At 48.6% G+C, this 14,289-nt stretch overlaps 2 protein-coding genes and 1 pseudogene across 9 annotated transcripts in view; 1 reads left to right on the forward strand and 2 right to left on the reverse strand.

The window, feature by feature from the left end:
* Positions 1 to 5,841: 5,841 nt before the first annotated feature.
* Positions 5,842 to 8,243, reverse strand: LOC129015313 (large ribosomal subunit protein uL16-like). The gene is made up of 2 exons (XM_054453048.2): positions 8,090 to 8,243; positions 5,842 to 7,160 (listed from the first exon to the last, which is right to left on the reverse strand). The coding sequence occupies exon 2, from the start codon at positions 6,831 to 6,833 to the stop codon at positions 6,393 to 6,395; it is 441 nt and encodes a 146-aa protein (XP_054309023.1). The 5' UTR covers positions 6,834 to 7,160; positions 8,090 to 8,243; the 3' UTR covers positions 5,842 to 6,392.
* Positions 6,784 to 6,873, reverse strand: LOC129016391 (small nucleolar RNA SNORA70; annotated as a pseudogene).
* The window catches only part of TENT4B (terminal nucleotidyltransferase 4B), an 84,602-nt gene continuing 78,364 nt past the window's right edge, over positions 8,052 to 14,289 (forward strand). For 2 of the 8 annotated variants that reach the window (XM_054453045.2, XM_054453046.2), the window contains exons 1-2: positions 8,052 to 8,173; positions 8,868 to 9,377. In XM_054453045.2, the coding sequence (XP_054309020.2) occupies positions 8,094 to 8,173; positions 8,868 to 9,377 (590 nt within the window). In that variant the 5' untranslated portion in view covers positions 8,052 to 8,093. Of the gene's footprint in view, positions 8,174 to 8,440; positions 9,378 to 14,289 lie in introns of those variants that run through there. The other 6 variants (XM_054453042.2, XM_054453043.2, XM_063655027.1 and 3 more) reach the window with 5 other exon arrangements.

Genomic DNA, 14,289 nt, shown 5'->3' on the forward strand with positions numbered 1-14,289 from the left:
TTTTTTGTACAGATGAGATTTCACTATATTGCTCAAGCTGGTCTCTAATTCCTGGGCTCAAGTGATCCTCCCACCTCAGCCTCCCAAAGTGCCGAGATTACAGGCATGAACCACTGGGGCTGGCCTCTTATAATTTATTTAGTAACATTTTATTTTCTTTAGCTTACTTTAAGAATACAGTATAGGCCGGGCGCAGAGGCTCACGCCTGTAATCTCAGCATTTTGGGAGGCCGAGGCAGGCGGATCACCTGAGGTCAGGAGTTCAAGATCAGCCTGACCAACATGAAGAAATCCCGTCTCTAATAAAAATAGAAAAATTAGCCAAGCATGATGATGCATGTTTATAACCCCAGCTACTCAGGAGGCTGAGGCAGGAGAATCGCTTGAACCCGGGAGGCGGAGGTTGCGGTGAGCCGAGATCAGGCCATTGCACTCCAGCCTGGGCAACAAGAGAGAAACTCCATCTAAAAAATATATATATATAATAATTTTTAAAATAATAATATAAAATAGTATACAATTATTTATATTTTATATCACTATATAATATATAAACATAGTCTCACTATGTTGCCCAGACTGGTCTCAAACTCCTGGGCTCAAGAAATCCTCCCACCTCAGCCTCCAAACTGTTGGAATTACAGGTGTGAGCCACGGTGCACAGCCTGGTTTTTTTTTTTTTTTAGAGACAAGATCTCTCTCTGTTGCCCAGGCTGAAATGCAGAGGTGTGATCATAGCTCACTGAAGCCTTGAACTCCTGGCCTCAAGCAATTCACTGGCCTTGGCCTTCCACAGTGCTGGGATTACAGGCATGAGCCACCACATTTGTCTAGTAGTTAAAATTTTGAGGAATCAAAAGTTATATGCTGGCCAGGTGTGATGGCTCACATCTGTGATCCCAACATTTTGGGAGGCTGAAGTGGGGAGGACTGCTTGAACCCAGAAGTTCAAGACCAACCTAGGCAATATACTGAGACCCCTTCTCTACAAAAAATAGAAAAAGTTAGGCGGGTTTGATAGCACACGTCTGTAGTCCCAGCTACTCAGGAGGCAGAGGCAGGAAGATTAACTTGAGCTTGGGAGGTTGAGACTGCAGTGAGCCGTGATCATGCCACTGCATTCCAGCATGGGCAACAGAGTGAGACTGTGCCTCAAAAAAAAAAAAAAGTTACACGCCGATTTTCAATAGTGCTGCTGAGGTCATTACCCCAACCCTGAATTGTTCACGGGTCAACTGTACATTTTAGTGTATGCGAAATACCCAACTGTTTTACTTTGGGCTGCATAATTTTTTTCTTTAAAAATTTTTTTTTCTTAAAATTGATGGGGTGCCCAGGCTGATCTTGAACTCCTAGGCTCAAGGGATCCTCCCACCTTTGCCTCCCCTGTAGCTGAGATGATAGGTTTGTGCCACCATGTCCAGGGAGCTGATTGATTGATTGATTGATTGATTTTGAGACGGGGTCTCACTCTGTCACCTAGGCTGGAGTGCAGTGTTGTGATCTCAGCTCATTGCAACCTCTGCCTCCCAGGCTCAAGTGATCCTCCCACCTAACCTCCTGAGTAGCTGGGACTGCAGGCACAGGCCACCATGCCTGGCTAATTTTTTGTATTTTTAGGAGAAACAACATGTTGCCCAGGAAGGTTTCAAACTCCTGGGCTCAAGCAATCTGCCCACCTTGGCCTCCCAAAGTGCTGGGATTACAGGAGTAAGCCCCCGCACTCGGCCCCAGCTGAATGATTTTTAAGGTACCTTCCAGAAGACATACTTTATAATTCTATACCATGGCACACATCTGACACTCAATCACAGTGCCTCATCTTGTTGCGCCCAGAGCAGGTTCCTGACCCAGGGCCTTGGTGTTTGCCGTCCCCTCTGTCTAATGGACCATTCCTTAGATGGTCACAGCCCACTCCTTTGCTTACCGCTCGACTCAAATATCGCTTCCTCAGAGCAGCCTTCCCTGATTAGCCTATCTAAAAATAGCATACTGTCACTGTCCTTCAGCCTGCCTTCTTTTTCTTCATCGCATTTACCACTGTGTGACTTTATAGGCTTCCCTTGCTCACTGGCAAACTAGGTCTACCAGGGCAGGGACCTCATCAGAATTGTTCATTGCTGTATCCCCAGAATCTGGCATCTAATAGTTGCTCAAGACCATATTTATTGAATTAATTGAATGAATTGCAGTTTGAGTTTAAATATTTACTTCTTTTTGCCTCCTCAACCAGACAGGAAATTCATGGAAGGCAGCCAAAGGCCCTGGTTGCTTATTTATCTCCTCTAAAGCAATTAGCTCAATTCTGCATGGGTGACAGACATTCAACCAAGATTTGCTGAAGGCCTTGAAACAAGGATAAGTTACACAGCTAACCAACATGCATTCTTTCCAGGTGAATGAGCACAGTAATGCCTTGCCTTTCAGCCCACATGTCACAGTCTACAAAGTTTTTATTTTTTTTGAGACAAGAGTCTCCTTCTGTTGCCCAGGCTGGAGTGGAGTGGCATGATCTCGGCTCACTGCAACTTCCCCCTCCTGGGTTCAGGTGATTCTCCTGCCTCAGCCTCCCAAGTAGCTGGGATTACAGACACACGCCACTATGCCTGACTAGTTTTTTGTACTTTTGGTAGAGATGGGGTTTCACTATGTTCACCAGGCTTGTCTTGAACTCCTGACCTCAAGTGATCTGCTCACCTCGGCCTCCCAAAGTGCTGGGATTACAGGCATGAACCACTGCGCCTGGTCATAAAGGTTTTTTGTTTGTTTGTTTGTTTGTTTTCAGACAGAGTTTCCCTCTTGTTGCCCAGGCTGGAGTGCAATGGCACGATCTCGGCTCACTGCAACCTCCGCCTCCCAAGTTCAAGCAATTCTCCTGCCTTAGCCCCCTGAGTAGCTGGGATTACAGGCATGCACCACCATGCCCGGCTAATTTTGTATTTTTTTGTAGAGACGGGGTTTCTCCATGTTGGTCAGGCTGGTCTCTAACTCCCAACCTCAGGTGATCCGCCCATCTCGGCCTCCCAAAATGCTGGGATTACGGGCGTGAGCCACCATGCCCAGCACCATAAAGTTATTTTTATATATTTTTTTCTATAGAGGTGGGGTCTTGTCATGTTGTCCAAGCTGGTCTCAAACTCCTAAACTGAAGCAATCTGCCCACTTTGGCCTCCAGAAGTGCTGGGATTATAGGCTTGAGCCACTGCACCTGGCCTACAATGTATTTTTATGTATGTTAACTAATTTTTATCATTTTGCCAATACTTCAGTAGTTCTTAACCTTTGCCTGAGGAAATCAGCACTCAAATATAACAAATGTTAATTTCTTGCACATGCTATTACTAATTTTGAGTACCTTGAAAAAACTTAGATATCAATGGCATTTAATGTGTTCTAGAATGTCTGAATAAATATTTTATTTTATTTATTTTTTTGAGACAGGGTTTCATTCTGTCACCCAGGCTAGAGTACAGTGGTGCAATGTCGGCTCACTGCAACCTCTGCCTCCTGGGTTCAAGTGATTCTCCTGCCTCAGCCTCCCAAGTAGCTGGGATTACAGGTGTGCGCCTAGGAGGCCCAGCTAATTTTTGTGTTTTTAGTAGAGATGGGGTTTCACCATGTTGGCCAGGCTGCTTTCAAACGCCTGACCTCAAGTGATCCATCTGCCTCTGCCTTCCAAAGTGCTGGGATTACAGGTGTGAGCCACCACACCTGGCTCTGAAGAAATATTTTAAGAGACTGGAATATATACCTGTATTTCAACATGGACATATGCATGGAGAGAATTTTGGATGAATGTTAACAGTCTTCACAGTGGGTATTTCTGTTGGTGGGACCTTGATAACATCTATTTTTTTTTTTTTTTTGATGGAGTCTCGCTGTGTCACCCAGGCTGGAGTATAGTGGTGCAATCTCAGCTCACTGCAACCTCTGCCTCCCCGGTTCAAGTGATCCTTCCACCTCAGCCTCCAGAGTAGCTGGGACTACTTGTGTGCGCCACCACCCCTGGCTACATTTTTGTATTTTTAGTAGAGACGGGATTTCACCATGTTGGTCAGGATGGTCTCAAACTCCCGACCTCAAGTAATCCTCCTACCTCAGCCTTCCAAAGTGCTGGGATTACAGGCATGAGCCACTGCGCCCGGCCAATAATGTTTAGTTTTTTGGGCTTTCCATTGTTCTTATTTGAATTAAAAAGAAAAATGTTTTCCTGATATTGTGTCTTGAGATTGAATTTAAAAATTTTATTATTATTACTATTATTATTATTATTTTTACAGGCAGGGTCTTGCTATATTACCTTGATTGGTCTCAAACTCCAAGCCTCAAGCCACCTTCTGGCCTAAACCTCTCAAAGCACTGGGATTATAGGTGTGATCACTATGCCTCTCCTGAATTTTTTTTTTTCAAGCAGGGTTTAAGAAAATATATTTAAATTTTTTTAGTTTTATTTCCTTTTCTTCTCTTTTGGGACAAAAATCTCACTGTGTTGCCCAGGCTGGTCTTGAACTTCTGGGCTCAAGTGATCTTCCTGCCTCAGCCTCCCAAAGTACTGGGATTACAGGCATGAGCCACTGCACCTGGTCATTTTTACTTTTATTTTTGAGACAGGATCTCGCTCAGGCTGGAGTGCAGTGTCACAAACACGGCTCACTGTAGCCTCGACCTCCTGTGCTCAAGCCATACTCCCACCTCAGCCTCCCGAGTAGTTGTGACCACAGGCACTCGCCACCAAGCACAGCTAATTTTATTTATTTATTTATTTATTTATTTATTTATTTATGTATTGAGACGGAGTCTAGCTCTGTCGCCCAGGCTGGAGTGCAGTGGCACGATCTCAGCTCACTGTAACCTCTGCCTCCCAGGTTCAAGTGATTCTCCCACCTCAGCCTCCTGAGTAACTGGCCTTAGAGATGTGGGCCACCATGCCCGGCTAATTTCTTTTTTTACGTAGAGATGGAGTTTCACCATGTTGGCCAGGCTGGTCTCAAACTCCTGACCTCAAGTGATCTGCCCGCCTCAACCTCCTGAATTGCTGGGATTACAGGCGTGAGCCACCACGCTTGGCCTGAAAGCATGGATCTTAATAAGTACCCAGCATCCTGAGAAGATATAGTTTACAAAAGTATGTAAATCAAATGTATCTCTGATACTTTGCTGAAGAAAGCCTTCTACTTAACACATGATATTACTATGGTGTAACTGATGAATTAGCATCTGATGATAGTTTGGATATCTGTCTCCTCCAAATTTCATGTTGAATATTTTTTTCTTTTTTATTACCTTGATCCTACGTTAAAGGAAAAGGCCCAGCTCATTTTTAAATTTTCTGTAGAGACAGAGGTCTCACCATGTTGCCTAGGCTGTTCTCAAACTCCTGGCCTCAAGTAATCCTCTCACCTCAGTCTTCCAAAGTGCTGGGATTACAGGCATGAGCCACTGCACCCTGCTGAGAGACAGAGACAGATATATATATATATATATATATATATATAATTTTTTTTTTTCGAGACAGAGTCTCACTGTGTCACCTAGGCTGGAGTGCAATGGCGCGATCTCAGCGCACCAAAACCTCTGCCTCCAAGGTTCAAACGATTCTCCTGCCTCAGCCTCCCAAGTAGCTGGGATTACAGGCATGTGCCACCACGCCTGGCTAATTTTTTGTATTTTTAGTAGAGATGGGGTTCCACCACATTGGCCAGGCTGGTCTCGGGAACTCCTGAGCTCGTGATCTGCCCCCGTCGGCCTCCCAAAATGTTGGGATTACAGGTGTGAGCCACCGCGCCCAGCCAGAGATTAAATTTTTAAAACAAATATGAGGTCAGCAAACAAAATCTATTTCTATACAATGTTTTATTTTTGTTTGTCAGTGTAAATAACACAAAAAATACGGCTACTTATTTTCCTGGCTAGGTAATAATTAGTATACAGCAAATTTCATTCAGGGAATACTTTTTTTTTGAGATGGAGTCTCGCTCTGTCACCCAGGCTGCAGTCTCGCTCTGTCACCCAGGCTGCAGTGCAATGGCGAGATCTCGGCTCACCACAACCTCCACCTCCTGGGTTCAAGCGATTCTCCTGCCTCAACCTCCTGAGTAGCTGGGATTACAGGCATGTGCCACCACACCCGGCTAATTTTGTATTTTTAGTAGAGATGGGGTTTTTCCATGTTGGTCAGGCTGGTCTCGAACTCCCGACCTCAGGTGATCTGCCCGCCTTGACTTCCCAAAACGCTGGGATTACAGGTGTGAGCAACCACCCCCGGACAGAGAAAACTTTTAATACTGATTTCTAGTAAAGCAACAGCAACAATCAAATAGAATGAATCAAAATTCCGAAGGGTTTTTTTTGTTTGTTTTTGGTGGACAGGAAGTAGGATTTATTGGTGAGTATTAAGAGGGGGCAGCACAGTGGAAGCCCTTACGAGGGCAGGGCACACCACTTGTCCAGAGGGCCATGATGGGGATGTACTTGAACCCACAGTCATCTGCGATGAGCCGCTTCTCAGCCACCATGTCTTCAAATTCATCTGCATTGAACTTGGTGAAGCCCCACTTCTTTGAGATGTGGATCTTCTGGCAGCCAGGGAACTTGAACTTGGCCCTGAGCAGGGCTTGAATCACATGCTCCTTATTCTGCAGCTTGTTGCAGATGGACATGATAACTTGGCCAATGTGAATCCTGGCCACAGTGCCCTGGAGCTTTCCAAAGGCACCTCGAATATCTGCCTGGAGCCTACATTGGCGTAGTGCAAGGTCAGAGACATGAACATACATCTGAAAGGCCTGTCTCCATGGTCCCTTAGAGCAGCCCATACAAGAAACAGGCTGCATAAACTACCAAGGAAGCTGTTGTTTGCAGCTGAAGGGTCTTTGTGTGTTTTCCGTATTTCTGGTCTTGCTATTTATTCTCTTACCAAAAAAAAAAAAAAAGGTAAGGTCAGGCGTGGTGGCTCACCCCCCTGTAATCCCAGCAGTTTTGGAGTCTGAGGTGGGAAGATCGCTTAAGTCCAGGAGTTCCAGACCAGCCTGGGCAACGCAGAGCAACTTCGTCTCTATGCCATGTTGACGCGTGCCTGTAGTCCTAGCTACTCGGAGGCTGAGGCAAGAGGATCGCTTGAATCCAAGAGGTGGAGCCTGCAGTGAGCTGTGAACGAGTCACTGAAATCCAGATGATAGACCAAGAGTTAGTCTCGAAAGAAAAAAAAAGGTAGAGCGACGCTTAGTTCTTTGATAGTTTTCCACTATTTGTCATAAAAACTTTCCAGGATATTGAGCTCCCAAAATAGAAGGCCAATATCAGGCATCGGGGACTTGTTCTGGACTTTGGACCAACCTTAAAGGGCCCACACAGAAGCTGTTCACTTACTTTCTTTTAGTCTCTTGATTTAAAATACTTAACATTCCCCTTTCCTTGGCTTTTTAACCACAGAGATTTGAAAGACATGCAAATAACGACCTAGTGGACAATCTTTGCTGATGCTAAATCTTCATTTTAGGCTTAAAAGGTTTTGGGTTTTCTTAAAATTTAATGCTGAACTCAGAAGAGCTTTCTAAGGCTGTTGGTGCACCTTAGGGCAGGAGAGCGTCTTTGCTACGCCGCGCAGGAGTGTGTCTGCTTCTCTGTACATCTACACGTGTTTGCGTGTCCGTGTAAAGTGGGTTGAGTGTGTGGCTGTGGCTTTCCGCCCTTGGCTCACACTCTCAGTCTTAGTGGCCTCCCCCAGGGCTATGCATGGGGTGCAGGTTTCTGTGGCCTCAGGCCGGGGTGAGGGGTCCCCCACCCCGGCTAGGGCGCAGCAGGGCCGGGCGCACGTAGCCGTGCAGGGTCTGGAGCAGCCCGCGTCAGGACCCCGGGGCACGCGCTCGGGCGGGGGGGGCGTGTCCCCACTCCACCAGAAAAAAGTGTTATAGGCTGTTTTTTTTTTTTTTTTTTAAAAAAGAAAGTGTTTTAGAAAGCAGGCAGAAGCCAAGACGTCAGGAAGGGTTGCGAGGGCCCGGGATCCGGCGGCCACAGGGATGGGAGGGGCGAGGAGCGAGGGGCGGGGCGGCACCTCCCACAACGCGCTCCCTGCGGGGCGGGCGGCAACCTCCATGTGGCCTTGTCCAGTCTCAGCACCGGGGAAGCCGAGGCGGAGGAGCCGCGCGCGCGTCAGAAGCTCCCGGACGCCCAGGTACGTGGGCCCTCTCCACAGATGGCCCAAGTACGGTTGGGCCAGGCGGTTGCTGCCCCGTCGCGCCGCGGTCTCTGTGACGCACGGTGCGGCCTCCCGGGCTGCTGCGCGGCGCGGCGGGGGCGGGGCGAGCGCGTGGGGGCGGGGCGATGGGGGGGCGGAGCGAGCGGGCGGAGCCGGCAGAGGCCCCGCCCCGGGGCCGGAGGCGCGAGGACGCTACGGAGCAGGCGCGTCTCGCTGCCGCCGCTGCCGCCGCCGCCGCTCGCTCTTCTGTGGAGCCGCCGCCGCCGCCGCCGCCATTTGCACGGGGACCCCAGTGACAGGGGCTCGGCGGAGGGGCGGAGGGAGGGGGGGAGGGCCAGCGGAGCCCCCGAGGGCGGGAGCGACGCCGCCGGCGCCGGCCGGGCTCCCTGCGCGACCGCGCCGCCCGCGGCGGGCCCCGAGCAGCAGCAGCGGCAGCGGCAGCGGCAGCAGCAGCAGCAGCCGAGGCCGGGCGTGCGCCTGAGGCGGCGGCGGCGGCGGCCCTGCGGGCGGCCGGGAGGGGCGGGGGCAGCGGCCGCCGCCGTTTGATGGATCCGAGGATCGCCTGGTTCCAGCCAGAGCAGCTCGGACCGTCCAACAGTCTGTGGATGCAGATCTGGGAGACGACCCAGGGGCTGAGGAACCTCTACTTCAACCACCACTGTCACAGCAGCGGCGGCGCGAGCGGCGGCGGCGGCAGCAGCAGCAGCAGCACGGCCACCGGCGGGAGCGGCAGCAGCACCGGCAGCCCCGGCGGCGCGGCCTCGGCCCCGGCCCCGGCCCCGGCCGGCATGTATCGCTCTGGGGAGCGCCTGCTGGGCAGCCACGCGCTGCCCGCGGAGCAGCGGGACTTCCTGCCCCTAGAGACGACCAACAACAACAACAACCACCACCAGCCCGGGGCCTGGGCCCGCCGGGCGGGCTCCTCGGCGTCCTCGCCTCCCTCGGCGTCCTCCTCCCCACACCCTTCGGTCGCCGTCCCCGCCGCCGATCCAGCCGACTCGGCCTCGGGCAGCAGCAACAAGAGGAAGCGCGACAACAAGGCCAGCACGTATGGACTCAACTACAGCCTGCTGCAGCCCAGCGGAGGGCGGGCCGCGGGGGGCGGCCGAGCAGACGGCGGCGGGGTCGTGTACAGCGGGACCCCGTGGAAACGGAGGAACTACAACCAGGGAGTCGTGGGGTGAGTGCTGGCCCTGCGGCCCGATGGCCTGGCCAGTGCGAACGCGCAGCCGGGCACACGCCCACAGAGGGGGGTTGTGAAGGTCTAGGAGCGGCCACCCCCACGGCCTGCCTTCGCTGCTGGTGCACGGGGGTGCTGCTGGCCATCCCCAACCCCCCAGTTGTCCACACCTTTCCCCAAGCCTCCTTAGCCGTCCACACCCTCCGCTCTCCTGTCCTCCCTTAGTCGTCCACACCTTCCTCCCCTCCCTCTTAACCGTCCACACCTTCCCCAGGCCCCTCCTTTATCCATTCACTCTCCTCCCATCCCCCTTAGTTAAACACATCTACCCTTGACCACCACCCCGTCTCCAGCCCTCCACACGTTTTTCCCCATCATCACAACTCAAGATGAGACCGCTTAGCACGGGCCTATCATTCATTCCCTGAGAACATTGGTGTGTGAGTGTTTTTTGATGGTGCAGGACCCGGAGGTGCTTTCCTTGCCAAGAATAGAAACATCCAGAATGCTCCTCCCCCTCCCCCAGTCCCAGACAGCAATCATGTCAGCCCTGTAAGGCATTGCCTGCTCTTGACCCTTTGGCCCATCTTTTTATTTTTATTTTTAAAAAATTCCCATATCACAGATGCCCTGTCTGTGGAGAGGGTGGCGTGGGATGGGTGACCGCTAAGTTTAGGGTGGTGAAGGTGGTGAGCTCTTCTGAGGCCCTGATAGAACTTTCCAGGAGTTCATGGTCCGCGGCTCCAGCTTCTCACTGTAAAGTTGTCATCCTGGCAGAGGCAGCCAATGCTTTTCATTCTAAGGGGTAGAGATTTATGCTAATGAGTGAATATTGCACCACTAGTGACTTTCTGTTTAAAGTTCAGCTCTTAGAAAATGGAATCTTACCTGACCCCTAGTGAATTATGTACATAAGCAGGGAATGTTTCCAACTAGATCTCCCTTCAGAAGAGTCCCTGTGCTGGAATAGGTTACTGAATCTTATTTGTTTTGTAAAACAAAGCTTTTGGGTCTCGTGTGTGTGTGTGTGTGTGTGTGTGTGTGTGTGTGTGTGTGTGTGTGTGTGTGTGTGTGTGTGTGTGTGTGTGTGTGTGTGTGTGTGTGTGTGTGTCTTGAGTATGGAGAACCGGCGTGTGTGTGTGTGTGTGTGTGTGTGTGTGGCTTGAGTATGGAGAACCGGCTTGTGTGTGTGTGTGTGTGTGTGTGTGTGTGTGTGTGTGTGGCTTGAGTATGGAGAACCGGCTTTCAAATTGCTTTTCATTTTTCAGGTTATGTTTTACATTGAGGGCTTTGGTGTGCAAATGAAATTACCAATTAGTAATCCCATGTGAACCTTTTCCTGGATTTATTCATTCAGATCTGCCCTGCTTTGGCTGAGAGAGACAGTTCTGTGTACCTTTTTGAAGGTCTGGATAAAATGAGTTGGTGGGTTCCATCTGCTTCCAGTGGGCTGGTGTCTGCTCTATGCTACTATTACAACTCCCACCTTTTGTGGAAAATGCAGTCAAGCGTTTTAGGACTGGTGCTGTGGTACATGTCAAACCTGCCCTCACATTCCAGAAAGGGTACCCTTTTTAGGGTTGAGTCCTCTGTTGCTAAGCTTCAAGGGCGCTCTCCATGGTCATCACGTTTTATTAAAGGCTTGTGGTTCCATCCTGTTAGCATTTCCAAGTCTAAGCATAAACCTGTGGTTTAGTGACAAGCAAATTGATGTTGAGGGTTTCTGGTAGTTTCATTTCACAGGAGTAAGCTCCGGTTAAGTAATCACTGTCAACGAAAACCTTGAAGTTCCTTAATTGCATTTTACTGAAGCCTCTTTGCATGTGTCTAGCAAAAGTTATAAATCCAAGATGCTTATTTTTTTTGATAAATTAGAAATTGTCCTCTACTTGCTATTTAATGCAGAAGATACTCTAAAAGGTTCATATTTGTACTTAGTAGAAGCAAGATGTTCTTGTTCCTGATTCAAATATATTGCCCTCAAAGGGATTAGGAGAGGAATTTTCATTTCCCAGAGGGATTACTGTTTAAAAACTGATTGTAAACGTCTTTAAAAACTGCTTATCACTTCACCAGATTTTCCATTCTTTTGCCTCCTCCCTTAGAGGATGTCAGCTGTTAATTAAAAAAAAAAAAATTAAAAAAATTTCAATTCTGAGACCTCCTAGTTTCAAAAAATACATTACACAATTCCCAAGAGTGTTAAGAGTGTCTGGGTGCTTAGAAATTCTTCCTTTGATTCGTGTATCTTGATTTTTTTTTTTTTTTTTTTTTTTTTGAGACGGAGTTTCGCTCTTGTTGCCCAGGCTGGAGTGCAGTGGCGCGATCTCAGCTCACTGCAACCTCTGCCTCCCAGGTTCAAGTGATTCTGCTGCCTCAGCCTCCTGAGTAGCTGGGATTACAGGTGCTTGCCACCACGCCTGGCTAATTTTTTATTTTTAGTAGAGACGGGGTTTCTTCATGTTGGTCAGGATGGTCTTGAACTCCTGACCTCAGGTGATCTGCCCGTCTTGGCCTCCCAAAGGACTGGGATTACAGGCATGAGCCTCCGTGCCCGGCCTCATTATCCTGATTTCTTTTTTTTCTTTTGAGACTGGGTCTCACTCTGCTGCCTAGGCTGGAGTGGAGTGACGTGATCATAGCTCACTGTATCCTCTAACTCTTGGGCTTAAGTGATCCTCCTGCCTCAGCTTCCTGGGGTAGCTGGGACTACAGGTACACGTCACCACACCTGCCTAATTTTTTTATTTTTACTTTTTGTAGAGATGGGGCCTCCATTTGTTGCCTAGGCTGGTCTTCAACCGGTCTCAAGCAATCCTCCCACCTTGGCCTCACAGAGTGCTGGGATTATAGGCATGAGCCACCATTCTCGCCAGTATCCTTATTTCTTAACTTTAGGAAGCTTTTCTATTTTTAATACAGGTATTTAAAAAAATCTGAATTCAGAGTGCACCTCGATGTTATGCTGTTCTGAGATTAAATATATTAAAACTATTACCGTTGTTTTCTGAATTCTTAAGATGTGACTGATAGTTAGCTAATAGGTTAACACATTGTGGTGGTTCTCGGCCTCTGAACTGATAGTCCAGATGGGGAGAGGAGACCAGAAAGCATGTGAAAATGGACTAGAACCATGGGACAGCTATATAGTCTCTCGCAGCTGTCTTTTGTGTTCTCTGCTTCAACCAAATTGGTTGACTTATTTAAAATGCTGACCTCTTGCATTGCCTAAGTCCTTGATGTTTTTGGTTTCTCCTCTGAACTCTCAAAGGTACTCACTTCATGCTCTTGGTATAGCCCACTTATGTTTAACTTTCCTTTTATTATGTGTTCCTTCTTACACATGACATGGACGTTTCTTTAATATGTAGAGTAAGATATTGGATTTCATCCTAAAGTCTTCAAAATAAAACTCTTGGGCTCACCATCTCAGACTTCTTCATGTACCCACAGACCAGGGATTTTGTTCGCTTTTTAAAACATTTTTTTATTTTTTGTTTTATTATTTTTAAATTTTATTTTAATTTTATGGAGACAGGGTCTTGCTCTGTTGCCCAGGCTGGAGTGCAGTGGTGTGATCTCGGTTCACTGCAACCTTTGCCTGGGCTCAAGCCATCCACATGCCTTGGCCTCCCAGTGTGCTGGGATTACAGGTGTGAGCCACTGTGCCTGGCCTAAATTTTTTTTTTAATTTTTTTTGAGACAGGGTCTTGCTCTGTTGCTCAGGCTGGAGTGCAGTGGTCATGATCATGGGTGAACTTCCCACCTCAGCCTCCTGAGTAGTTGGGACTACAGGCGAGTGCCACCACGCCTGACTCATTTTGGTATTTTTTGTAAAGATGGGGTCTTGCCATGTTGCCCATGCAGGCCTCCAACTTCTGGTCCAAGTGATCCTCCCGCCTCCGCCTAGCAAAATGTTGGGATTACAGGTGTGAGCCACCGTGCCTGGCCTTATTTATTTATTTAATTATGAATGAATTAATGAGTTAATGAGAGGGAGTCTTGCTCTCTTGCCCAGGCTGGAGTGTGGTGGCACAATCTTGGCTCACTGCAACCTCCGTCTCCCAGGTTCAAGCAATTCTTCTGCCTCAGCCTCCCGAGTAACTGGGGTTACAGGCGCCCGCCACCATGCCCAGCTAATTTTTGTATTTTTAGTAGAGATGGGGTCTCACCATGTTGGCCAGACTGGTTTCGAACTTCTGACCTCAAGTGATCTGCCCACCTTGGCTTCCCAAAGTGTCAGGATTACAGGCATGAGCCACGAGCCACCGCACCTGGCCTGGCCTTTTGTGTTTTAAGTTGCTTCCACTGATTCTTTTGGGCTTTGCTCCCCTCCAGAACTGGCTATGGTTTAGGATGCTGTCCACCTGCTGCTGCTTGTCCATGAAAACGAGCCATAAACGCTTTTCTTTTGAAAGACTTAATTGTTGATCACTATGGAGAAAGAGGGGATGGCAAGAAGTAGCAAATACAGGGAATTTGCAGAACTTGGTCTTGAGCCCTGGGTCTAGAAACTTCTTGTGGAAGGTGCTTGGTGTTTGTCCAAGCTCATGAGGATAGGTTTCTGTTGGCTGTACTGCCAGATCTGTAGATGCTTTTTTAAGGCTCGGATGACTTGTTCAAAACAATGTTTTGGAGTACAAATTTGGCTGTGGGGACATCAAGACCTTGTTGGGAAACTTGGGTTTAAGGTATAATTTCTTAAACTAGGATGGTGGGAATGGGGATATGAAGGGAGAATGAATGTGAGAGGTATTACAGGGTAAGGATGGAGAGGATTCAGATTCCTTAAGTGGATTAAATAATCACACTGTAGCTTTGAACTTGAGTGACTGGGGAAATATTTGTGGTGTTTTTGGAAATAAGGGCCAGGACTATTGGTTTGGGTAAGAAGATAGTAGGGGGATGTATA

This window comes from Pongo pygmaeus, chromosome 18 (genome assembly GCF_028885625.2).
Source record: "Pongo pygmaeus isolate AG05252 chromosome 18, NHGRI_mPonPyg2-v2.0_pri, whole genome shotgun sequence".
Lineage (NCBI taxonomy): Eukaryota > Metazoa > Chordata > Mammalia > Primates > Hominidae > Pongo > Pongo pygmaeus.

What these genes read in the sequence shown, in the direction of transcription:
- LOC129015313 (XM_054453048.2), bottom strand. Translation starts at nt 6,833, where the DNA reads ATGCAGCCTGTTTCTTGTATGGGCTGCTCTAAGGGACCATGGAGACAG.